Source organism: Branchiostoma lanceolatum, chromosome 7 (assembly GCF_035083965.1).
Source record: "Branchiostoma lanceolatum isolate klBraLanc5 chromosome 7, klBraLanc5.hap2, whole genome shotgun sequence".
In the NCBI taxonomy this organism is placed as follows: Eukaryota; Metazoa; Chordata; class Leptocardii; order Amphioxiformes; family Branchiostomatidae; genus Branchiostoma; species Branchiostoma lanceolatum.
In genome coordinates, this window is record NC_089728.1 from 21,293,189 (window position 1) to 21,318,673 (window position 25,485).

At 40.0% G+C, this 25,485-nt stretch overlaps 1 protein-coding gene across 1 annotated transcript in view; it reads right to left on the minus strand.

Moving 5' to 3' along the window:
* Nucleotides 1-25,485, minus strand: part of LOC136438132 (tyrosine-protein phosphatase non-receptor type 2-like) — a 34,955-nt gene that overhangs the window by 6,562 nt on the left and 2,908 nt on the right. The window contains exons 2-9 of the mRNA XM_066432849.1: nt 23,732-23,828; nt 22,599-22,663; nt 19,242-19,277; nt 11,240-11,338; nt 10,207-10,356; nt 9,352-9,561; nt 7,203-7,394; nt 1,790-1,980 (exon numbers count right to left, since the gene is read on the minus strand). Coding sequence (XP_066288946.1) covers nt 1,790-1,980; nt 7,203-7,394; nt 9,352-9,561; nt 10,207-10,356; nt 11,240-11,338; nt 19,242-19,277; nt 22,599-22,663; nt 23,732-23,828 — 1,040 coding nt within the window. The remainder of the gene's footprint in view (nt 1-1,789; nt 1,981-7,202; nt 7,395-9,351; nt 9,562-10,206; nt 10,357-11,239; nt 11,339-19,241; nt 19,278-22,598; nt 22,664-23,731; nt 23,829-25,485) is intronic.

A 25,485-nucleotide genomic window follows, 5' to 3' on the forward strand; every position in this document is an offset into this window, starting at 1 on the left:
GATGACTTGTTAATTGTAAAATTACTTGCGCCAGGGCATCCGAAATTGACTTAAATAATGACGTCTATATAATGCACTGGTTTCAGCACAGCTTCCCAAAAAGTTATTTTGGTTTTCTTTACGAATCTTGTATAAGATATTAAAGGATAACAACTAAAACTAAAAAAATGGAAGTAAAATCCCCAAATCTAAAATTCATGTCTGAACTTGAACTTGAGATCCAGGAAGGCTTCTCGCGTCGCCGGCACTTCCAAGAAATCAGCCACCCGAGGAAACAGACACGTTACGTGACTAGACATCTAATAACAGTGCACACCATAGGAGTCTGCTATGGTTACTGTAATTCTTGATTTGTTAACTGTAACTTAAATCAAGCTGATTTAACGGTCACTAATCAACAGCTTAAATTTCATCATCGCAACTCTTTGATCACTAATATTTGAGACAGTTATGTTTGTTCCCACCGTTAGAATCAAGTGCCATCTCCATTTCCCCCAGCCGCTATATTTTCCTGCCGCTATATTAAAGTGATTTACAGTACACCACTTCAGTGCTTGTTGCCAAAATGATGGGGGAAAATTTAAACTAGCCTTTTGACTTTGCAATCTCAGTCTGTAATCAAAAACTAAAATTAATTCAGTACATGGAAACAAATTGACTTGTTTATCAATATTCCTTCAATTCAAAAATCAATTCAACTAGACATGTCTCAAACAATGTATCGCTTTATATTTTCATATTTCCTGTTTTCAAAATGGCAATGACGCTGTATACTGTAAAGGGGGAAATGTTTTGACAGTTTTTGGGGTGACCTCATCGCCGCGAACTTAAAACCACCGCAAACAATCTATTTTCTCCCCACTGCTAAACTAAATCCCAGCCATATTTTCCCCAGTCTTTTACAGTAAAGTATGAAAAAGAAAATACATTATTCTGTGAATAGTTTCATCAGGTTGTTTGATAAAAGCCTGAAGGAAGATAGCAGACAGACTATAGAAACGGTGGCAGGTAAATTCCTTTTTGGTTGTGTTAGGCCATGTTGGGTTACATGGATGACATCCTCTGGGAACCCCAAAACTGATGCGAGCATGCGTATAAAAAAAGTTTAGCCCATAAAAAAGGTTGCCTTCATTATGTAATCTACGTGGTCAGGAAGGTTGAACAAATGACTTAACTAAGTTACTGTACTAGAACAACAGTAGCTAATTGAACTATTGGCATAAACTTTGTCTTGAATTAATCTTCTTTCTAAAGACTACTTCAAGACATCCTAAATTGTCTTGACCTCATTAACATATCTATTCAGAGTGTTAACTTTTGGTATAAAACCTGGTGTTCTCAGTCCTATCGTTAGTCACTGACGAAAGACAGTGGATACTGTCTGAAACGTCTGACTGTTTCAAAATCTTATCCAGTTGCTTGAGTAATTATTTTTGGCGTATCTTATTACCTGGATGTCTAACCTTCATCAATGACTAAACACACAGTATGATATACCGAAATATAGGTTCTTCTTTTTTGTTCTTTCAAAGCTTCCTCTTTGACTTTGGAATAGACATTAGTTTTCCATTTTTTTTACAATTTATGGCATATATTTGATCTCTTTTTAGCTGCTTTGTATGATTTACAGTATGGTGGAAAACTTCTATTTTTATTTTTGGAAACGGACGAAAATTGATGCATGCATGGATGTCATCCATATAATAAAATCAACATGGCCTTTACCATGCAAAATAAACTACAGTTTGAAGAGACTTGTGCTGCCAAAGACACACATGTGGACTCTCACCTCTGTCTTTCCCTGAGGCGTTCTGTGTCTGTGGGATCTTCTGGCTCGTACTCAAACTCGAACTGCTGCGTCCTCTGTTTGGAGCTGCGCCGTGACGGGTCCCGCGGGGGCAGCGGCGGCGGTTTGTCTCTCGTGTTCTCCTCGTCGTCCTTCGTCACGAGGTGGTTGTGTCCATCTTGTAAATCTGGGCTCTGATTGAAAGCGAACGAGAAAAGATAGTTAGACTAGGCATTCAGTGTTACCAGCGAACTGGCATTTGGGCATGTTTGGTTGTCTTTTTTGTACAGTGGACGCCTTCAATTGTATCCGGTATATTATTTGTCAGAACATCAACAGTGCCTCAAAACTCTTGAGAAATGGGCCAAAGTTGAACAAAAATGTTACACGATTATGTGGTGTACGCCAAAAATACTTACTCAAGCAACTGGATAAAATTTCAAAACAGTCAGACGTTTCAGACAGCATCTGCTATCTTTCATCTGAAGTGACTGGTGGTGTGTATTTCCATACAAGATGTAGTTTAGAGTTGAAATTTTCTTCTCAAAGTGCAAGAAAAATTCCAAAATTTCCCAGAGAGCATGCCAATATTTCCCTTATTTGCCCCCCCCCCCTCAATAATGGATGACCCCTATACAGTCGAGAAAGCTGTGGACACTTGACGTCTTTTTAGGATGATAACAGAAAACTGCCACAAAGAAAAGTCTTCTCCGACTTGGCCACTTTTATAATCTCCAATACCTGGGTGCCGATACCTTTTGGAACAGCCTGACCAATCAGGAGTCTCCATTTTGGCTATTCCCTCCCTCCCTCTGGAAAGCTGGATTCTCTGGCCTGGCTGTAATCACTGCTCTGACTGTCAGATAGTATGTTTGCAGAGGTTATTGACCCGTATGTCACTGTTAGTGCTTGCGTGATTGGGAAAAAAGCAATAATGGCAATTTGGGGTCATTTTACGATTACTAAATGCCAATTTTATTAATACTACCACTACAGCATGATTTGAAAAGCAATAGTTTGACAAAACTGTATATCATAGGGCAGAAAAAGAAATGCTGTTCTGAGGTTTACCACCTGAACTTGCCTCTCACGGGTGGCATAAGCATTTTGATACTTTGATAATGTGTGAGGGCCCACAGAAGGAGGTTCTCATTAAATTATTGAAAAAAATTCACCAAAAATTAATTTAAAAAGATATCAATAAAGGAGCCCGTGTATTGACCAATGGCATTATTATGCATCTGTCCCTAAAATATTAGCTTTGTACATTGGATCGTTAGCGAGGTAGAACCACTTTTGTAAAAAGGGGCGTGGCCCTGTAATTGTTGATGACGTCATCATGACGTCATAAAAATTTGCATAAATTATTGTCTTGCACAGAGGTACTTGGAGAACAAAAATCAAGAGCCACAAGTAACACTACATGTATATAGTATTTTTAAGACACCCCAGAAGTGCTGCCGCATGCCTGTACCCCACCTTAACAATGTCTTTCCTACTGAGAATTAGAAGTTAAAGCACTAATTCTTGATCCAATAAGCAAATTTAATCACCTCTCGATATTTGACAATCCTGACAAGAACACATACATGGGCTGAACAGTGCCTATTCAGTACATGCAAGCACAGCTGTACATTGTCTGTGCATATACACACTGTATAATGTTCGTTATTTCTAAGTATGTTACTAGGCCAATTTCACAGTTTTTCATAATACCAGAGCAGCGCTCCACAACACATATATTACTGGGTTCGAAATACTGGGTGCATGTGCACTTCTGTGCACCCACAATTGGAGACTATGGGTGCACCAGTGCATCTAGATATTTGTGTGGGGTGCATATAATCATATACTGTCGAATTTCAGATTCAAACTCTGAAGAGAGGCAAAAAGGTTTGAAGTCAGGTTTTGCTGAACATTCTAAACTTTATCTTATGTTGTGCACATTTTTTTCTGTGCACCTACATGTAGATTTTCAGGCAGGTATTCCCAAAAATGTACTGTAATTCTTTTTTCTTTCACTGTAACTTTATGTTCACTGTTTTCACGGTCACCTCTGAACCATGAACTTATCATCACTGTGAAAAAATCTGTTGTTATTATTTATGATTCCTTCACACATCCGTTCGGTAAATCACTTGCCGCCACCGTGAAGTTAAAGTTCAGTGAAAATGTCCATTTTCCCTACACCGTAAAATTTTGCTACCGTGAAGATAAAGTGAATTACAGTATTTCAGGCCCTGGATTAAAAACTGTGCTATAGGGCATTGCCTCAGCAAGGATAGACCACAGCATAGACATACATATTAAATAAAACATTAAGTAAGTCTATAGGGAGAGTGGGGGATTATAATCACAGCATGGGGGAAGGACACAGACACGCACTGTATTATGTTTGCTATGTCAAGTGTACCAAACGTTCAGACAGTAGACTTTTGTCCCAAATCTTTACGAAATAAATTTCCCAATCCCCTGGATTATCTAATGTCTATAAATTTGTCTTTTGTCAATAGCAAGGCTTTGTGATGAAAAAAATGTCAGGTACAGGGGTTTGAATATTCAAGTTTTGCCAATTATTTGAAAGTTATAAAATGTTGTTATTGGTCATTTCTAGTGATAAATTGCCATGATCTTTCTATGAGGATTGACAGATTTTTAACCTCAATGAAAGAATATACATAATAACTGTCATGTAGTTACAAGTTCCTCAAAATTTTTTATTACAAAATTTTCATCTTTGAGACAGAATTTACTAATCATCTTCTAAAAAAGAATGTTTTTTACTTTTAGTACAGGTACTGAACTATTTTACACTGCACCAGTACACATCTAGCCTGGATACCAGACCTTTCGCGCGATGCGATGATGGTAGTAGGGATAGAGTTGGCACCCAGGCGCTTTGCAGCCGAACCCTGATATCTATCGCGCTCGAGAGATAATTAGTGGGCCGTGTGCTGTCTGTGGCGGCGACGCAAGTTGCTTCCCCGGCCGAAGGATTAGCGCCAGGAGCGCGGTGGTCTGGCACCCAGGCTAGTACACATCCAAAGGCAGTAGAAAGTGGCAAGGCCTACATTGTACATGTATATATCTAACGCACACTGTACGAAAGTAATAATCGTTCTTGCATCTTTGAAAATTCATACTTTTTGCCTTTCCATATGGCCACAGAGAAAGTTTCATAATGTAATCCTGAAAGGTAAATTCTCCTTATCAATATCATTTTAACTACATGTATGCTAAATGTGATGATTTTAGACACAAAAAATGTGCACACTGCACAATTTTTCAGACATCGCTACATACATGTTGTATATATGTTGACTTTCTGTGGTCATTAAAAATCTGGAAGAAAACTTAACATGTACGGAGGAAGAAAACTTTACGACTGAATAGTGCGGAGGCCGTGGTTTCTTTGGCTCTCGTCCCAAAAACGTGATTCTACAAGGGATTAGTAGGCTGACTGAATTGCGCTCCGTCATCTAACTGGCCCCAGATCAGAGATTGTATAACACAAGTGAGGAGCTTTTCTTCGAATTCCATGTTCCCTAATTATGCAGAACTCCAGTCAAACAAGGTAAAGCCTTCTTCTCGGAAAACGGCTTGCTGGCTGCTTTCTTCGAAGTAACTAATAGAATGGGAAGAGCTGTTCTTCCGCTTTACATAATGCAGTTCCCAGAAATTTCCATTAATCCTGGCAGACTTCCGATGAAATCAAATATTGTCGGGTTACATAATAGATTCAGACAGGAAGGGGAAATGGGGGAAAACCTGTAACATCTGTGGTGAGGGGTGAGTGAGGGGGGGATATCCATTCATTATCAAAAAGGGGTTCCACACAATTTTTTAAGATTGCAGCTATAAAGGAAGAGTTTCAAGATTGATAATTTTACACATTGCAATAATTCTTCATAGTGAAACTATAAACAGATTGTCTGTATTTCAGGTACATGTTTAAGCCAGATTGATAGTAACCTGGCAACTCTTTACTAAATAAATACATTCACTGGTGCACCTAACCAGAGAAATTTAGGTGCACAGAAAGAATTTTGTGTGCACTACATAAAATAAAGTAGAAAGTCAGAAAAACGTAATTACAAAGTTTAAACCTACTGCCTCAACTGAAATCTGTAATTCTATAGCTAACTTCAAAATTTCAAACAAGCGATACATCAAACAAAGTACAACAAAGATTATTTCAAGAATTATCTGTATATTTTAAGACAGTGTATAATACATGTAGACAGTACCTATACATGTACCCTATAGCCTACCGAAATATCTAGGTGCACCAGTGCACCCACAGTCAAAAACTAGGTGCACAGCTCCAATTTTAGTTGAACAAAAGTGCACCCATGCAGTATTTCAAGCCCTACACAGTGTTCAGATTTAGAAGGCAGCATAATGGCTAAAACTCTCCAGCTAGCAGAGTTCTGCTGGTATTTAGCTTTACTTGAACAGTTCACCATCCATGGTACAGGAACTGACTGATTTATTACAAGTGCTTCCACAGGTCACTTGGCTGGTACACCAAGGTTTGGCTTAAATCCTAGTCATGCATGGAAAGGTTAGGTAAAGTAGTCATCCTATTGTGAGGTGAGGCATATTGTTTTAAAGTACTGCAAATATTTCAAGGTCTACAGTATGCTATTGAACTGTACAGGGAAACAGACCCTTTCAAATGATAAGCGAGGCTCCGCAAACAAGTGCATTTAGTAAAAGTACAAGACTTAGTGTGGTATTCCAACATTCTGCTGAAATCTATGATGAAATGAATTTCCAAATTCAAAGTGTTATTTTCCTAAAGTTTTGGACCCAAAGCAACAGTATCATTATAGATATCACAGCTCTACAGTAACGGTAAATTTGTTTAAATTCACGGCACTTGAATTTTGAAGCAATGCACCATCTGGAGTGGGAAGGTCTAACTGATTCATGTAATCTGTATCATTGTTTTATCTTGTCGGAACCTTGCCTCCTATCTCATGACCTCTATTAAAGTAGCCTGCAGGCCGATTTGAATTCTTAATAATGGTTTACTGGTCAGAAATTACCCGTGCAATGGCAGCGAGTGCTGAATTGCTGCAGGGTTTACAATCACATTATACACAAAAGATACATAATATTATTTGCTTCACACTTGCACTTTGTGGAACTGTCGCAAGGGTCTGGGCGGCTGCCATTCGGCGCCAGCAGGTGACCTCAATACGACCTTCCCCAACGAAAGTCAGGTACCCATTCACACCTGGTTGGAGTGAGGAAAGTGGTATAAAGTGCCTTTCCCAAGGGCACAACATTATGGGCATAGAAGAAGTTTCGAACCCAGGACCTCTCGGTTCTGGGCGAAACACGCTACCGATTGTGCCACACGATGCCACACGATGTTCTCCTGAATAAACAAATGTTGAAACAAACAAACCTCCTCCCCCAGGGTGCTGATGACCTGGTCCTCCCCTGTAGTCATCCCGAGGACGGTTCTCGCGCCCTCGATCACAGCGAGGTACGAGAAGCGTAGCTGGTCGGGCGTCTGGATCAGACCCATCCGGTACTGTCTCATGTCCAGGAGGAGGCGACGGATGTTCAGGGAGTCCAGGTCTCGCGTCTTCTCCAGCTGGTTAAGGGGGAAGATTCACGGTTTGTTTGTTTATTGGATTGCACAAATGAAATTTAAAAAACAGAGGCAACTACATATACAAAATATAACAATAGTGCAGGAGGAGGAGGGGGTAAACCTGGGAGGCATTTCTAGGTCCTCCTCTTATAAACTAACTAATAATCATAATGAAATCCAATTATAAAGAAAACCATAGATGTAACCCATTTCTAATACAATTCAACAGAAGCAAATACATTGTAATGGAACACAATTATACATACATGTAAATACATCAATATGCATACAACAAATCAATAATAACATGTCAAGAACTGATACGGTTACGACATTTAAACAATCAAGGAGGCTGTAACCCTAACGATTCTTAATGCCTCTTTGTTTCTTTCATTTTAATTAACATATCTCAAACAACCTGTCACTGTTTTCCCCCAAATTCATTTTTTTCTGGCTCTGTCCCCAAAAAAATCATACACCTAAGAAATATTAACAGACTTGGTGAGTTAGACCGCGGGGCTGACAGGCCAGCCTGCATGTAGACTGCATTCATACAACACCATGAAAGTGACTGAACTAATCAGAAATCACACCTGGCCAGCCTGTGTAACTGGCACATATGTGATAAATTCTATGAAAAGTCTAAGCTAGGGGGATAGGCCGCGGGCCTGAACAGAACCCCGCAGACTAAAATAAACATAGAATGGGCTTGAAGTACAAGGTAAACCAAAAATGATAAGTATGTCACCAACATGGCTCCAAACATGAGATTTGGATATGAATCTTGAACTACTATAATACTATATTAAGTAGTCTATTTTGTAGTTTAGCACTGTTTATGTACATGTAAACTGTCTGAAGCACAGTTCAATTCAATATTCTTATTGTATGACCGTGATAGTATTTCATGGAACATACTCATAATCTGCCATAATATGCAAATATCTCTAATTTACATATATGCAGTTCAGTTGTAGGATTCCAATCTGTACTAGTACAGATTGGAATCAGGATTCCAATCTGTCCTAGGACAGATTAGAATTCCAATCTGTACTAGTACAATCTGGAACTGTACTAGGACAGATTGGAATTCCAATCTGTCCTAGGACATATTAGAATTCCAATCTGTCCTAGGACAGTTCCAGATTGTACTGGATTCCAATCTGTCCTGTGACATATATATATATTTAAAAAAATATATATATATATATAATTTAACTCTACACTCTCTGAGTAGGTTCATGATTATATGAACAAAACAATTCTCATGTGGAATATAGTAATTGAGACCAGACAGGGGAGCTGGCAAAATTTCAAAGTTTTGACTTCTTACAAATGTGAAAATGAGCTTTCAAATGTGTGTCTCCCTGCATGTTTGGTCACACGACCATTGTGACCTGGGCTTTGGAACTACATGTACATGTACTTTCTTTCTTATTTCCGAATAAAGAATGATTTTACACTTTTCTTGATGTGAAGTGGACTAAAGGACAATGGTGAAATTGAGTGCTTAGCTTCGGTTAAGGATGCTCTCTCAGATAGCAGGGGTTTTTCTAGAACAATTAAACAAGAGGGGGCACACACAGGCAAAGGAGCGAATTCTATGTATTTATGCAAGAATCAATCGCTGAGGGAATGCTGTATGCTGGATATAAGCTAAAATCTGAATTCGACAAGGGGGCACTGGGCTGAAACAAGAGGGTGCAGCGCCCCTCTTTCCTGATTTAGATGAAGCCCTGAGATAGGATGTTAAGCGAGAGAGAGGAGAGCCACATCTCAAGCATGTTAAAGAACCCACCACACTTATCAAAATGAGTAGGGTTCCATCCTGGTGTGAATGGATCAAACCTAACAGCCTTACGGCTTACACAGCTTGTACTCACTGTAGAAAACTGGTGTGTTAGGCCTAAAGCTATGTGAAACAAACAAACGAATAAGATGTCACAATACTACTCACCAGTACCAAACAGGTGTCCACTAAACAGAAGACCCCCGATCTGCCTATCCCCGCGCTACAGTGCACCACGGGGGGTCCTACGTCCGACTCCAGTGACCCCGAACTTCGGACCTCCAGCAGGAAGTGGAGAAAGGCCGCCGGGGACTCTGGGACGCCAAAGTCCGGCCACCGCGTGTAGTGAAAGTGAAATACTTTTCTGCTCTCATCGGTCTGGTAGGAACAGAAAAATGATATCATCTTTGGAACTCGGAAGGTCGCCACATAGATTAGATAATAAAGAGAGGCTAGGGCTGTCTCCAGCTATAATCTTTTCTCCATCCCACTCATTGTATGGAGTTCATGTCATCAATTTTCGTTGTTAACCCTTGTCCTGCTGAAGTTTTTTTTACGAAATCTATTTCATAAAATTGATTTCTTAATCAGGTCATTTCCCCTTGACTTTTTCTGCACTGCTGTACATGTGGCATGGTTACTTCCACATTCGGTGCGTTTCACTGCGGTGTGATGCGTTCAGCTGAAAAATACCCCCAACCCGTACATACACAGGACCCACATACAGGCTCTGTTTATATGTTTCATCAATTTCATGTCAATCATGATTTTTGGACAGAGGGGGTGAAATTTCTGTCCATCCCAACAATCAAATTTCTGTCCCAGTGGTCTTTATGTAGTCAGTAGAGATGGTCACTTGTACAGGTTTTACTGTATATCAATGGTCAGGTGGTCCTTGCGTAGAGATGGTCACTTGTACAGGTTTGACTGTATATGAATGGTCAGGTCGTCCTTAGAAATAAAGATCATCAATATAGAGGTACAGGTTCGACTGTGAAACAAGAGTTTTTTTCTACTCCTGACCTTTAACCTCTGTAGCAGGTAGGTCCTGATGGTAAAATAAGGTCTGACGTCTTCCTCCAACAGCGTCACCTTGTACCCCGTGTCCTCAAGGTCAACTTCGTCCGAATGTCCGTTGACCTCCCCTAGGGGCCAGTACTGAGCACATTTGATCTGAAGGAAGTCAACATCATAATGATTATAATGGCTGTACAAAGTAAATGTGAAAACGATATTGTTAAGCTCAAATGAACTCAATGAACAGATGAGCTAATCTTCCACTGGTCGTGACAGGAAGACAGACGCTATGTACAGTAGTTACTGGCGTACTGTAACAAGGAAATATCCCTAGCTCTTTAAGTACCATAAACAGTTGAGCATGGCTTCACGTCCCGTCCCAAGGACTGCCATCCTTTCCAGTAGCGTGCATGTTGGGTGAGCAACACAGCCGGGATGCGAACTCCTGACTTCTTGGTCCAGAGGCAGCATCACTAACCACTGGACTACACACACTACTTACAGGTACGTACATGACTTTTTTGTGTAAAGCGGCCATCTTCAATTAAGGTGAAGCATAATGCTTAATTTTTCAAGTATACTGTAGTAGCAAAATGCAGCTTCACAAGATCTAGACACATGCTTAAAAAGAAACACACACACAGCCCTAAGAACTAAACAAGCTATTTACATACAAAAAAACATGACGATCCGTCAACCCCGTCTTGAGTTATATCTCTTTCAAAGTTTGAAACAAAATCAGCTCCAGCAGTTCCAAAAACGTTATGACTTATTCTCCCTGAGGCCTCCCAAGAGCTATCTACCACTGAAATATCATCACCATAGCATGTCCAAAACACAAGATATCAAAACCAGAAGTTCCGCTGCAGTACCATAACAAGTCACTGGCGGCCTAATCATTTTGAGGTCTTATGAAGACCTACACACATGCCAAATATCAAGACAATTCACCCAGGTATTCTCAAGTTATCTTGTTCACACACATGACACATGCACCCGAAAACATAACCTTCTTGTCAAAGGTAACAACAGTACTCACTGTTCCCTTCTCAATGACCCTGTTCAGCATGACGACTGCCTTTGTGCGCTGCTCCCAAACCATTTCCCAGAAGTGACCTATAGTGGACGGAAGTGGTCCCTGTAGAAAAACAAGCATCATGCATTTAACACATGGATTATAGACTGATGTCTTTCTTGCTGTATTTCTTAAAGGCATCCAGAGCATTTTATGAGGCTAGAAACTTGAATTAAAAAAACTCGAATTCTAGTCATTCCTACACAGAGTAAGTTTCAATAACCCTATACCATTACATATCGACATTAAAGGAGCAAAGATATGATGTCGTTGTGTGGGGAGAACTGATAGAAAATCCAAGCCCTAATATACTGATCCTGAGTGTCCATCACAATTAGTGGTTCGACCAATGAGAGAGTGACTGCATGTCCGTCAATTATCTACATTTCTATGATCTGCTTTGCATTTCTACGTTTTGACGGAGATGGGCGGGGCTATGGTATCAGTCTATTTACACTAGGCGCGTGAAACAAAAAGATCACCATGTAGCTTATTTTTGTGCCGCTTTTGAGCACTTTTGATAAGAAATCCGCACGCAAATATGGTTAACAGTGGCATTAAATGTCAATTTCATAAAGATCACAACAACTAGAATATTTACAGTTTTCAAGCCACATAAAATGCTCTGGGTGCCTTTAACATTTGCTCCTAGATATTTATTCAATATTCAAATTTATTCAAATTCATGGATTTTTGGTTAACTGTCCTGTTACTAAGTGTTAGATCCATATTTCATAAAATCAACTTTTCCAGCAGGGTGCTGCAGGTATGGTTTGTGTGATGCAGGTGATTTTGCATTTTACCACTGTGCACTGTGTTTAGGTATGTTGAAAAACTGTTTGGAGCCTTGAAGCTGGTTGAAAGTAAGGCCATGTTGATTTGATTATATGAATGACACCATCGCTGGGAAAGTTTGGCAAAATAAATAAAAAATGGCCTTCATTGTGAAATCTACGTGGTAGGAACGTTGAATGAATGATTATAATCACACAGGGTATGGTATACTGAATAATATATCTTCATTTTTGTTCTTTCATATCTTCTTCTCTGACTTTGGAATCGACTTTGGCATTCAGTGACATTAGTAGCCATTTTCTGATGTGGTAAAGCTTAAGGCTTCGCTCATTTGGTGGTTTTATTCGGTGGTTATAGCACATGACCAGGCGTTATGACACCATATACACCTCGGGGCGGGTCATTAATCCTTAATTGCGCACCAAAATTTCATCTGTGCACCCAAATTCTTACGTTAGGTTATAGAGGTGTACCGATTCCCAAAAAAATTTGTTGTAACATGTTACCATTCATTATACATCTGGCGGATTCTAGAGTCACGTTTTCCATTTACATGCATCGCCTGTGGGAGCAACATCTTTTCTGGTCACATCCGCTCTTTTGTCCAAACAATACGAGCCTTCAGTGTACATTCTTGAACAGATAATGTGGTATGCAGTCAGACATCACATGGCAAGTCCAGCATGAACAAACACGATTTTTCCTAGAAAAACTGACTGTTTGACATTCTAAGGGTCTCGAGAAGGGCAAATCTTGATATATAATGGACATGGCAATTGAGTCCAGCATGAACAAGCATGATTTTTCCTAGAAAAACTGATTGCTTGTCATTCCAAGGGTCTCGAGAAGGGCAAATCCTGATAATATTCTAAATAAAGCATCACAGCTTTTTTCTCCTTCTTCTGAAGATTGAGAAAATCGTGGTGGCGTAATGGTAGGGTGTTTGGGTCCTGGGTTCAAATCCCGACATGCCACGTTGATCTTATGCCCGTGGGAAAGGCACTTTACACACAAATTTCCTCACTTCACTCAGGTGAAAATGGGTAGTACCAAGCGTTGGTTAGGGATGTCCCTCGGATAGGACGTCCCATAGTTTAGTTTTCCACTGATTGACGTCTTTTTTAATGACATCCGGTCTTTGGTCCAAACATTTCTGAGACTTCAGTACACGATTTTTCCTGGAAAAACAGACTGCTTGACAATCTAAGGGGCCCAATAAGGGAAAATCCTGACAATATTCTAAGTAAAACAAGAGGAACTGTTTGCGTTCCCTCTAACTGTGCCTACAAACTGCAACTCCATGCAAATGTCAACAGTACATGTGAAAAAGCTGGTATTCTTTTCAAGTTAAACAGTATCAGCGTTCGAAATACCCGTCTGCAATCTGCAAATTGCATAAAGATTTTCAAGATTGCAGAAGAAAAATTAAACAATCTGCAATTTTGCAGAAGAAAAAAATCAGAGTCGGGAATCAATGGCTCTCAATTCAGGAGATTATATAGACTTACTAGTACCAAGCAAACTAGCGGCGCTGTAAATAAACTGAAGCCCCCAGCGCCGCCCAAGATGGCGGCGTTTCGGTGCGTTCCGACTGCCTGGTGCTACTTGAGGTCAGTTTTTTCGGGGGGGTTTCGACACTTTCCGTGATAACTTCATGGACGAATCATGTGAGAAAATGACAAATTCGTGCATTTCAGTCAACCCTCGCTAATCTCCACGGTCACGATCTCGGGGTCGGCAAAAGTCGGGAAAACAATTCCCGGATGTTTCTATCGTAAACAAGTGACGTTCTGTCGCAAGCATGGGGCATGGGCGCGATGACAGAAGGAACGAAACGGTGGCCACTACATTAGCCCGTGGTCCTTGAAGTCCAGATGGTAGCGATGAAGTTGAGAACTAATCGGATAGATATTGAGCACCGCCTTGTGTGGAAAAGGCGGAGCATTTTCTCCTGTGCCGACACGGTGGGGAGGGGGGCACCCACGTGAAAAACTAACATCGCCGGGACGTCTCTGGAGTCTCCCCGAATGTCCTAAGTCGGAGTCCGATGTTTGAAACCGATATCAATGTTTCAGATTTATACAAAAATCTACACAGAGGCCAAGGTTTGCATAAGAGCATTTTATTTTGAATCTCATTTTTTTTCTCGGTTTTCGTCATGTTTTCTGTCGGCCGTGGCTGTGACACAGGTCGTACGATCTTATTTATTAATCATTATAGGTATCAACACGTATTTCTCGCAAGGATATAATTCCCTTGTCCTTCTTATCAGGCAGGCTGTTGAATTTGTTTTTAATTTTGATACACATTCTGAAATGATCAAACGAATATTTCATTTGATTGATATTGAATAAATGTACCTTTGCTGTTGCAATTTTCGCTATCAATTTGAATATTTTTCACACACATGCATGTTATTCCTCTTAAAAACTTTGCTAGTGATAATCAAAGATAGAGTGAGAGAATAAAGAATTACAGCAATGTTGCAAAGCTCTAGATATAATGTAAGTAAGTAGGCATTATTAAGTTGAGAAAGTTGTACATGTAGTATGGAGGCATGTGTATTTGCAGAAAATATTTTCAAATTGCAGAAAAAATTTTTGACATTCTGCAATATTGCAGAACACTGAAAATAAGTATTTCTACCACTGCAGTATACAATGTACTAAATGGTCCTTGATAACATCTTAAGTAAAACCCTCCAGTTCACACTAAGTAGCAAAAGGTCACTGGAGTCGTTGAAAGGGTGGTTAACTAGAAGGTTGTCACCTTTGGCAAGTTTACGTGACATCGAATCCTAGTTTACAAATCAAGGTGGCACAGTGAGTAACTTAAGGTATGTCTTCAGGATTTAGCTGTGTCTTAGGTGTGCCTCCAGGATATAGGTGTGTCTTGTGGATTTAGGTGACTGTGTTTTATGGATTTTGGTGTGTCTTAAGGACTTAGGAGTGTCTTAAGGGTTGAGGTTTAAGGACTCACGTGTGTCTTATGGACTTAGGTTCTATTCAAAGGATTCAGGCATAGCTTAAGGGTCCAAGTGTTTCTTAAGGATTCAGGTGTGTCATAACAATTCAGGTATGTCTTGATGACTCAGGGGTGTCTTAAGGTTTGCAGGGCGGCTAATCCAGTGAAATTGACTTTGTACTATTTTACCAGTAAAGAAGTGAGAGAAAAATTATTTTGTACTGAATATTGGTAGCAAAGAACATAAGGATTCCAAATATAGTTTTTGGAACCATATGGATGACGTCATCATGTTTTTTGCCCTTGTCATAAATATTTTCGAAGAAAAAATACAGAACTTTGGAAAATCCCAACAACACAAAACTTCATTTTTTTGACGGATAATGATAAAAGCTACAAACTGGCGCTGGCGCTAACGAAAATATTGTAATAAACTATATTTATAGTGAAATTATTGATTTTTAATTAGGTTTAAATTAAGTCTCGGTATCCGCCGAACCGCACATATCACCCCTTGGCGCGAACGCGAGTGTGAAGATTGAACGGTTCTCTTAATGAATTCGGCATTAAAAGCGATAATTTACCTTCACTTCTTCTTAATTATAGAAAATAAAAATGTGTTATGGCCATAAAATCTGCTAATCGGCCGCAAAATCGACGTTTTCGCCGCAACATGCAACGAAACAGCACCAAAATCGGCAGCGTGGATCCTCCATACTCGATTGACCTGTTGTGACCCCAAAACAGCTGCTAAACTCTCGCGAAGTCCCGCAAAATGCAAGAAACTGACGAGATTGTGAGTGTTTGCTGCCGTTCCCGCACTGTACTCCCTCCCCCATGTTGTTTACGTGCCACGCCGCCTGTCAGCGGGCGGGCGGAAACATTTAAACATGGCGGCCTCCTCGTCACCTCAACTACGGACGCACGTAGGCCGCCCCAAAACTTGCCCAGCCATGTACAAACCGTAGAAAATGGATATTGTGAAAGAATGGGGTATAGTTTGTATCTAAACTGTAAAAAAAAAAGCTGGGTGGGCGGTTAAACCGTTCGCGGCTGAGGAAAAGTAGGTCACCTTCTATACCTTGCTCCAGTCATTTACACACACACCCTTCCATTCAATATTTGTTTCATCCGTTCTTTTTGCTTAGAATACCGATCGCTGCACGTATGGTATTGTATACATATTGCACCTAAGCTACTTTTGCCCCCTTTATGTTTATGAAATTGTATTCAAACTGTGGGAGGTATTAGTAAGATTATATGCCTCAAGAACAGGACTGAAATGTATTTTTGTTTTCTCTGTTGTATGTAGGGACTAAGGAAGTGGAGGTGGTTTTCCAAGTGCGATCATGTGGTGGAATGGAAGAGAATGTTCAACCCCATATCTATATAATTTAAGTCATTCAAAATAAGCAATACATATATGGGTGTCATCCTTTTTTGTTTCAAGTATCAAGTCTCTTTTGCACTGTACACCTATCAAATGTAAAACAGAATTACTACATGATATTTTTGTGTTTTAGCAGCTGTAGGTTCTCCATATCAGTTGTTATCTTTTCACTTTTTCAAGAAAGATCTAGAAGTTGAACATGCATATTAAAGGATGTTAACCAGAACAAAAATCAGTGACGGCTGTTTGACCGATTAGAAAATAAACAGTACCAGCAGGCAGTCCCACGTTTTGAGATTTACTGGTCGAAGACAATAATAAAAATCTGAGGCCAAAACAGAACAGATTTAGCTAATTGACGTTGCTCTCTAGATAGGTGTAGATTATACCTAGAAACACTGAAACTGAGTCTTCAGACAGCAAGGCGAGTGTGGTATTAAAGTGTCAACTATGGCTGAACCTAAAATTATATCCTTCATGTGATCCGACACACACACACACACACACACACACACACACTTGCAGCATTCATGTAAATTTACACTTGAAACCAAAAATGATATCCAAACTGCAAATCAGGTTACCCCTAGAGTGTGAACATAGTCAGCTTGTTTTCATGTTGGAACAAAAAAATCCCCATCACTTGTGTCTCGCCCTCAAAATATGATATAGTACCCTATTCTGCACGATAAAACCCAAAAAAAGCTGGACTTGAATTTTCTTCACCGGTACTTACCCCTACAATATATGCATTGTGGTACAAATGACTGCAATACAGCACAACATAGCATAGCATATAAAGATTAGTTCCTTTATTTTTATACAATGTATTACTGTTTCAGTGTTTGGAAAGTGATGCCATGGGGGGGGGGGGGGGGGGGGGGGAAATAATTGCTGGCTGGCCAGGCCATGCCAATATGTACAATAAAGGTTATTATTATCATTACTAATCATCACAACTGTCAAACTTCCATGGTTGCATAGTCTAAAACAGCATTCTACTGTCTTTACTCTAGATCTAGTCCCAGTCTCGTCAGTGTTCTCTTTGCAAGGTTGAGACACACCTGAATCCTCAAGAAACACCTGAATCCTTAATGCATGCTTGAATCTTTAAACATGCCTGAGTTGTTAAACATGTCTGAAGACTCAGTTTCAGTGTTTCTAGGTATAATCTACACCTATCTAGCGTCTTGCTGCAACTCCATGGCCAGGTTGACTGCTTTGACTCCGTATACCTTTACAATAAAAATAAAAAAACACAGATTTTTTAGGACATACTCGTAGTAGAGAACACACAAGTTCCAGTTTGCACTGTAGTACGTAAAGAAGTTGACCTATCTTAGCGGCCCTACCAGCGGAATTTCAGTCGGGAGAATCAAGCTTTCATGCCGCCCACCCAACGTGGCCCCTCCCTTAGAGGCCGATATGACAACACTGGCGGCACAGGTAAACGGCGTACCGGCTTTAGACTGCGGACTAAATCGGCTAGTGTCCCGCTGAGGTGTGGCAAGTAGGTACATTCTTGTAGAGAACACATTGCTTGTACGTTACCGAAGACTCTACTCTACTCAGTATACAGTAACCCCGTCCCCCGTCGCAAATCATAACAAAGAAGTGTACAGGCACGAGCCCGACGAAGGGTCAAATTGGCTGACTTTACGAGATACAAGACCAAAAATAACATTTCGATAGGGTAGTGTATCCTCTGAAGATGTTTATGCATACGTACCAACGCTATAAAATCAGTTTTTCCGGTCAAAATCGCGTCGAGTCGGGCCGTAACTTGTGTACAGCATGAGAAAACATGGCCGCCACGCTCTCTCTCTCTCCACGGCGCGAGTGCGCATAACGCTTCCAGCAAAGCGGCTGCGCCCCTGTGGGAGCGCCTGGGACAAACATTTCCGCGTTTTTCTAGATAATTAATAGGAAGATTTATGGACCTTTAATGGTCAGAAATATATACTAGAAGTATAAGCGCCACGATATATATTACTTTTTTAGCGCTTAGAGAGAGAAAATCAGCCGCCTTGACAACCTTAAGGATTCAAGTGTGTCTTAAGGACTGGATCCTTAAGTATACATGTGTGTTTTAATTCAGGTATGTCTTAAAGATTATGGTGTCTTAAGGGATTAGCTGCATTTTGAGGATTCAGGTGTCAGATGTCTTAAGAATTCATGTTTGTCTTTAGAATTCATGTTAATCTTAAGGACTCAGGTATTGTCTTAAGGATTCAGGTGTACCGTAAAATCCCTATTTACGTACGCACTTTTAAAACTTTTCAAGTCGCAAGCAGGTGCTCCAGGCCGACGCCAAAGTCGGGGTGCGTACGTTAGGAGGGGTTCCTCCTCGTAAAAATCGCATATCAGCTTGAGAGTACGGTATATGTAGAATAAATGATACATATATTTAAATTGTTTAACATTTTGTACCCAGAAACATTTTCTCAGTAACCCTTTAAGTCGGTAAACATCATCGGAAGGATGATCATGTCAACCTCTAACTATCCACCGAAATGCTGGAGAGGGGGTGCGTACGTTAGGAGGGTTTTTCCCCTGAACGTTTCAACTCACTGAGTCAGCCCCACAATCGGGGGTGCGTACGTTAGGAGGGGTGCGTACGTAAATAGGAATTTTACGGTATCTTAAAGACTCTATGTGTGTCCTAAGGACTTAGGTATATTGTACGGCTTCAGGTGTGTCTTAACAACTCAGGCATGTTTAAAGATTCAAGCATGCATTAAGGATTCAGGTGTTTCTTGAGGATTCAGGTGTGTCTTAAAGATTAAAACATGTCTTAAGAATCCAGGTATGCCTTACCTGTGCGAGAATGTACTGTCTGTTTGCCTCTGTTGCCTGCAAATGAAAAAGACATGGGTGAGCTACAGCAGTGTAAAAATACATCCCTTTAACAAGCATCCTAAGGCCACACAAATTCATTTCCTTGGTTTTGAACATTTTGAAGTAAAAATTTAGCTAGGGGCCAAGATGAAAACAGATGGCTAGGAGGAAAACTTGCATCTTATCGTATTGTATAATTCACTCTCTGAAACTGAACACCCAGAATTGATGTGTTCAAAAATTCACCCTTCCCTAGAACTGTAGTTGAATGGAACTCGTTACCAGCAAGTACTGTAGGAGCTTCCTCACTAGACAGCTTTAAACAATGCGTACAGTCAGATGTGCAAGGTTAGGTGTGACAGGTCGTTCGGTGTAATATAACCAGCTGCTGCTGTATCGTGCGCCTGTGAAACTGGTGTGTTACGCCAAATGGCGAGTATACCGGCTACATAGATACAGATACAGAACTTAGGTACAGCCCTCTGACTCTGTTTTCATGGTGATATTTCAACTTAGCGTTAGCAAGAACCAACAAATAAAATTGGTGTGGCCTAAGTTCAGTCTATCAACTCAAGCCTGGTAAACCCCTCACATCTATGCTTAATGTGTGTCGCACACATCACATAACAGAAATAGAACTCATATCAAAAAGCAATATAGAAGTAACTGCAATAGCAATTGCCCTAATTTTTCTGCATGCAAGATGGTTACAGTTACAGAGATCTTGTCTTGAAATATTTGGAGAATATAAAACTTTTAAAGAATCAGTGAACAATAAAATGTTACTCTAGTTTTAGCATGGCATTTTAACTTCTTCACTGTGTCTGATAGAAATCTTGTACAAGAAAATTTGTACAAGTACCCGAAGATACATGTATGTTTGCAGTCACAAGCAAGACAACTTTTGGCAAACGTACATATTTCAGCCCCAGTTATAGTTGCCAACATGAAAATGTCCTTAAATGTGTACTTATTTCATATTTTGCAGTGTTCTCGCTAGGCCTTTTCAGCAAAGGGGCCCCCGATGGTGTGATCTGGACCCTCGATGCTGTGTTTCAATGAGCATAGGGGTGTTTCTTTCTAGGAAAAACCTTTATAAATCTTGTAAAAAGTTCATATTTGGCTTCAGAATGAGGATGTGGCAGAGGAAAAACTTAACTTCACAAAATTTCTCCCTCAAAATGCAGGAAATAGTGTCTGATTTGGTTATGAACTTCAAAATTTTGTGCGGGAAGATGCCAGACTCCCAACCGTTATCATGTCTTTGGCACTCCGCGAGTGACTTGCACCGCGCAAAGTTGGCCTTCTGACCCTATATACATATGCTGTGAAAAAATCCTGGTGAGAACACTGTTTTGGTTGCCAGCGCACCCTTTGCTTTTATACCCCCCACCCCCTTCAAATTAGGTTAACGATTTGACCAACCAGCATGTAAACTGCCCCGGGGCCTCTAAAGTAAAGATAAATGCTTTCCACGAAATCATTGACCACTTTTCTTGGAACTGTTGAGGGCAAGATTTCATTACATGATTCGGGGAAATCTAGCTATGGAGAATTGGAATTCTTAGATTCCAGTCCGCAATAAAATAGAGGCAAGACTTCTTCAGGTGGTTTTATAAAAGTTCACCAGCTCAACAACTGAAGTACAATCATACATGTACAGTAAAGTCATCTACTTTCAGTGGTTTTATTTTTAACGGTAGGAGGGAAAATGATTTTTTGCGGTGTTTTGAATTCAATGTTGAAGTAATTCTGTGGTAAAGTATTAAAGGCACCCAAAGCATTTTATGAGGCTTGTAAACTGGAAATATTATAGCTGCTGCAATCTTTATGAAATTGACATTTAATGCCACTGTTTACCACATTTGGGTGCGGATTTCTTATCAAAAGTGCTCAAAAGCGGAACAAAAATAAGCTACATGGTGATCTTTTAGTTTCATACGCCTAGTGTAAATAGACTGATACCATAGTCCCGCCCACCTCCGTCAAAACATAGAAATGCAAATTCAAAACATAAAAAAGCAACTATTTGGAGATCATTGGTCACCCATTCACCCTCTCATTGGTCGGACCGCTAATGGTGATAGACAGTCAGGATCAGTCTATTAGGGCTGGGATATTCTATCAGTTCTCACCACACAACGACATCGCATCTTTGCTCCTTTAATGTCAATGTGTAATGGTATAGTGTTATTGAAACTTACTATGTGTAGGAATGACTAGAAATTGGAGTCTTTTTATTCAAGTTTCAAGCCTCAGAAAATGCTCTGGATGCCTTTAATACAATGGAAACGCACATTCACAGTTGTCGTGAGTTTGCAGTGGAGAGAAATCGTTAAAACAAAACCGAAGCGAAAGATTTACAGAACCCGGAGGAAGCAGGTGTACTATTATAATCTGATTTATGACAGATAAGTACAAAAATAGATATTTTTCTTGGTATTTTACTCCAGTGATGAAGGGGAATAGCCATAGCCATAACAGGACATGTTTGAAGGCATCCGCCCGCGGGAAGTTAATACCCGAGAGACGCTGGGCTCTGTGAGTGACATCGGTCAGGTTTTCGGGAATGTCGTTCAAACGCGTTCTATTCTTTAAGGACAATGCTAGACGACAGTTTGTGAGCAAAATCCCCCTGTGACAAAACCAGTTTTTGTGGTTCAAATTCGTCTAATCTGTGGCAGCTCAACCTAGGTATTAACCCTTCACCTGCTGCAGTAGGTTTTAGGCAAGAAATTTGTACTACAGGCCTGGGCAGTAGTGAACAGGCTGAAATTAGGGATACTGTGTACGGTTACAGTATCAGTACCAGGTCCAAAATAGCGAATCTTGATGCACCGGGTACTGTACATGTACATTGTGAATTTACACTAAGTACACACTGACTAAAGTCAAGACACATAAATCCTACCTGGAAGCCAAAGACTTAGTACTGGAAAGGACAAAAATAATGTGGCATTGAAATCGGTGCCATATGTTGGGATCTACTTTCCGCGTTAGGCCACAACCATTGTGGTCTAGAGTCAGGGGACTTCGGGCACAGGAGAGGCTAGTTCTGTACTGTTTGAAACTTTGATGCCAAGTTTTCAACTGTTCATTGATGTTTGTGTCATCATTGAAGAGCACATGTTACTTTGTCAAATTGTTCAGGTACAAGTACAGATCCGGACCTGGTCTGGATGCCAGCCTCCCAATATATATCTAAGATATCTATCGTGTGGTCTGGACCTGTATCTAAACCTCTGCAACCGATTCCTGTACCTGTACCTGATGTTACATGTATGTCTAGGTACACATGCCTAGTTGAGAGTGTTTCTGGCCATTGTATTGTCTTACCTCAAGGAGACTTGCATTGATGTAGTCGTTGTCGCCATCTTGGAGTTTTACCCTGCTATGATCGTCTGAAATCACAGAAAACAAAAAAATGAACTAGTAATTTGTAAACCGATGTTAAAGTGCTTGTGAAATAAATGACACTAAAGTACATTTCATAATTTCATTCAATGTACTAGTCAATGAACAAAGACATTTGTACAAAATATACACCCTTCTGTTGTTATTTGCTGTCAGATAATCAAATGCAATTCTATCTGTGACGTCACAGTGAACACGGCAGCTGGTTCGGAACCTGTCAATGCAGCTAGCGAAAATTGCCTTTCGAGAAGTAAACAGTAACTCATCATCGTGATAACATACATTTGCAAGTAATTATAATTTTTGCTTTATTTGCTTTCCAGAAGGTTTCTGCAAGCGGCAGTGCTAGGTTCCAAACTGGCTGCTATGCTCAGTGACGTCATGGCTTGTTCTTGAGTTATCCATTCGTATAACCAGAAATCCAGGGGTGAGATTATGAGATTTGTATAAATTTTATGAGAAACGCACCAATTACTATGTGAAAACACACAAATCTTATGAAAAACGCACGAATCACTACATGTATGTGAATACGCACGCATGTTATGGAAAACGTACTGATCATATGAAAAACGCACGAATCACCATGTGAAAACGCACAAATTTTATGGAAAACACACAAATCTTATGGAAACACGTAGTCGTTTTATGCAACCCAGTGTTGGGGTGCGGCATGTTTCTTAGTGTTTCTACCCACGATACATTTTGATTTTAAAGCATTGATGATTGAACCGCTGCATACTGTCCCGAGGTCATATTAAATTGCCTGTGAGCTATTCTTTTGCTCCATTTCGGCGTGTCACATTGTCTTCTCTGTCGCCGCATCTCGACTACGCCATCTTGAAAATCCCGCTTTGTCACGTGATCTGAGCAGCGGTTGGTCGGTTTGGATAAAAAGACTGCGTGTTGCATAAAATTTGTGCGTACTCACATAGTGATTTGTGCGTTTTTTGATAAGATTCATGTGTTTTGGGTAAAAACCCTGCATTTCAATAGACAAAGAAAAGTTCCGGCGACCCCCCCAAGAATGTTGTAGTGTGCACAGGTGTACTTACATGGGCTGACATCCCGGTACCTGTTCCTGAACTTGTTCTCCGGTTTCCGCGCACATTTCAACGTGTGGTTGTTCTCCGCCGCTTCTTGACGTATACCCTGTACAATCGATAAACACATTACAGGTCACATGAGGTCAAGGGCGCAGGGTTATGCATGACAGGTTGTGCTTGAATCCAATGATTAGGTGAAAACTGATGCAAACACCATATTGTGTATAAAGATAACTATTGAACAGGTTCTAGTTTTAGGTACTGTAAATCACTTTGATATAGCGGCAGGAAAATATAGCGGTTGGGGGAAAATGGAGCTGTAGGTCAAGGTACTTAATTCTAACGGTGGGAACAAACATTACTGGCTTAAATATTAAATATCCGTGATCAAATATTAGCGATGATGAAATTTTAGCTGTTGACTAGTGACCGTTGAATTAGCTAAAATTAAGTTACAGTTAACAAATCAAGAATTACAGTATTACTAAGCTAAATCCATCTTTTGACATAAATTTAAGGGTAAAGCAGCTAGGAGATATTTTACACAATAAGAAAAATGTTTAAATGTTTAAATTACAAAAAACAAAGAAAAAGTTGCTCAAAGTCCCCAAAATATTTGCAGAATCACCTTTTTTAGTTATTTCATCTTTCCTACTCTAATAAAAGTGGATCAAATACAGTAAATAAATCTGTCTGGATATGCAGCTTGTTGTAGTTGTACTCTTTAGTACAAGCCTGGTGTGTTGCACCATGAGGTAGATTATCAGGTATGAAAATTGACATAGAAACAAACCAAAAGCTTTTACCTAGGTGTGTACAGGGACGTTATCTAAAGGTTGGCGTTGGGTCAAGTTAACAACGATTCCTGGAAAAGTGGTGACACTTTTTTGTTTTGTTTGTTTCTTTCCAGGTGGTACAGTAAATGCATTTAAGTTGGCTTGGTTTTTATTTCGAGGTAGGTAGAAAATGGAGTGTTTGCGGTGGTTTTAAGTTCGTGGTGGTTTTAATAGCAACATGTACAGTCATAGGTGGGCGAAAGTTTCGCAGTGGTTTTAAGTTCGCACTGAAGGCTTCACCGCGAAAACAGCGAACTTCAATGTAAAACCACCGCATACATTTCTGCGTCTACAGTAACTTGGAAGTTATTCTCAACAAATGTTTGACTTTTCACCAACAACTTACAAGTCATGTTAACTTTTCAGCTTTACGCCGGGTTACCTGGTAACGTGTAGGCTAAAGTCAAATATTTGATGAGAATAACTACCAAGTTACCAGGTGACTGGGCGTAAAGCTGAAAAGTTGACATTACGTGATAGTTGTAGCCTTGTAGGTGAAAAGTTAAACATTTGTTGAGAATCACTACTAAGTTTTGTCAACTTTGTAGCTTTACATACTACTAATTTACCTGCAACAGCAAGCTGTATTCTTTTTATTTAAAATCATTCAAAACAATTCAAGCAGTCTTTTTCCTCCAAATACATCAAGCAACATCTTTTTGTATATCTTTGGATAAAAATTTTTCCTTTCAGTTTGAGTTTCTAGTTTAGCAATTAGCATGGACTCTAGGTTTTCAGCTTATGCACATGGAAAGAAAGTTTGTTATAATTTTTCAGCACGGTAGACCAAAAAAACAGACAAAAGAAACCTTAGTTACATTTAGAATGAAGAGTTACGAATCAACTTTGCTTTCATTTGTGCCGGTTAGAATTTTGACTTTGTATGTGTGTGCATACATAACATGTCTCTTAGATATGCAAGATCAT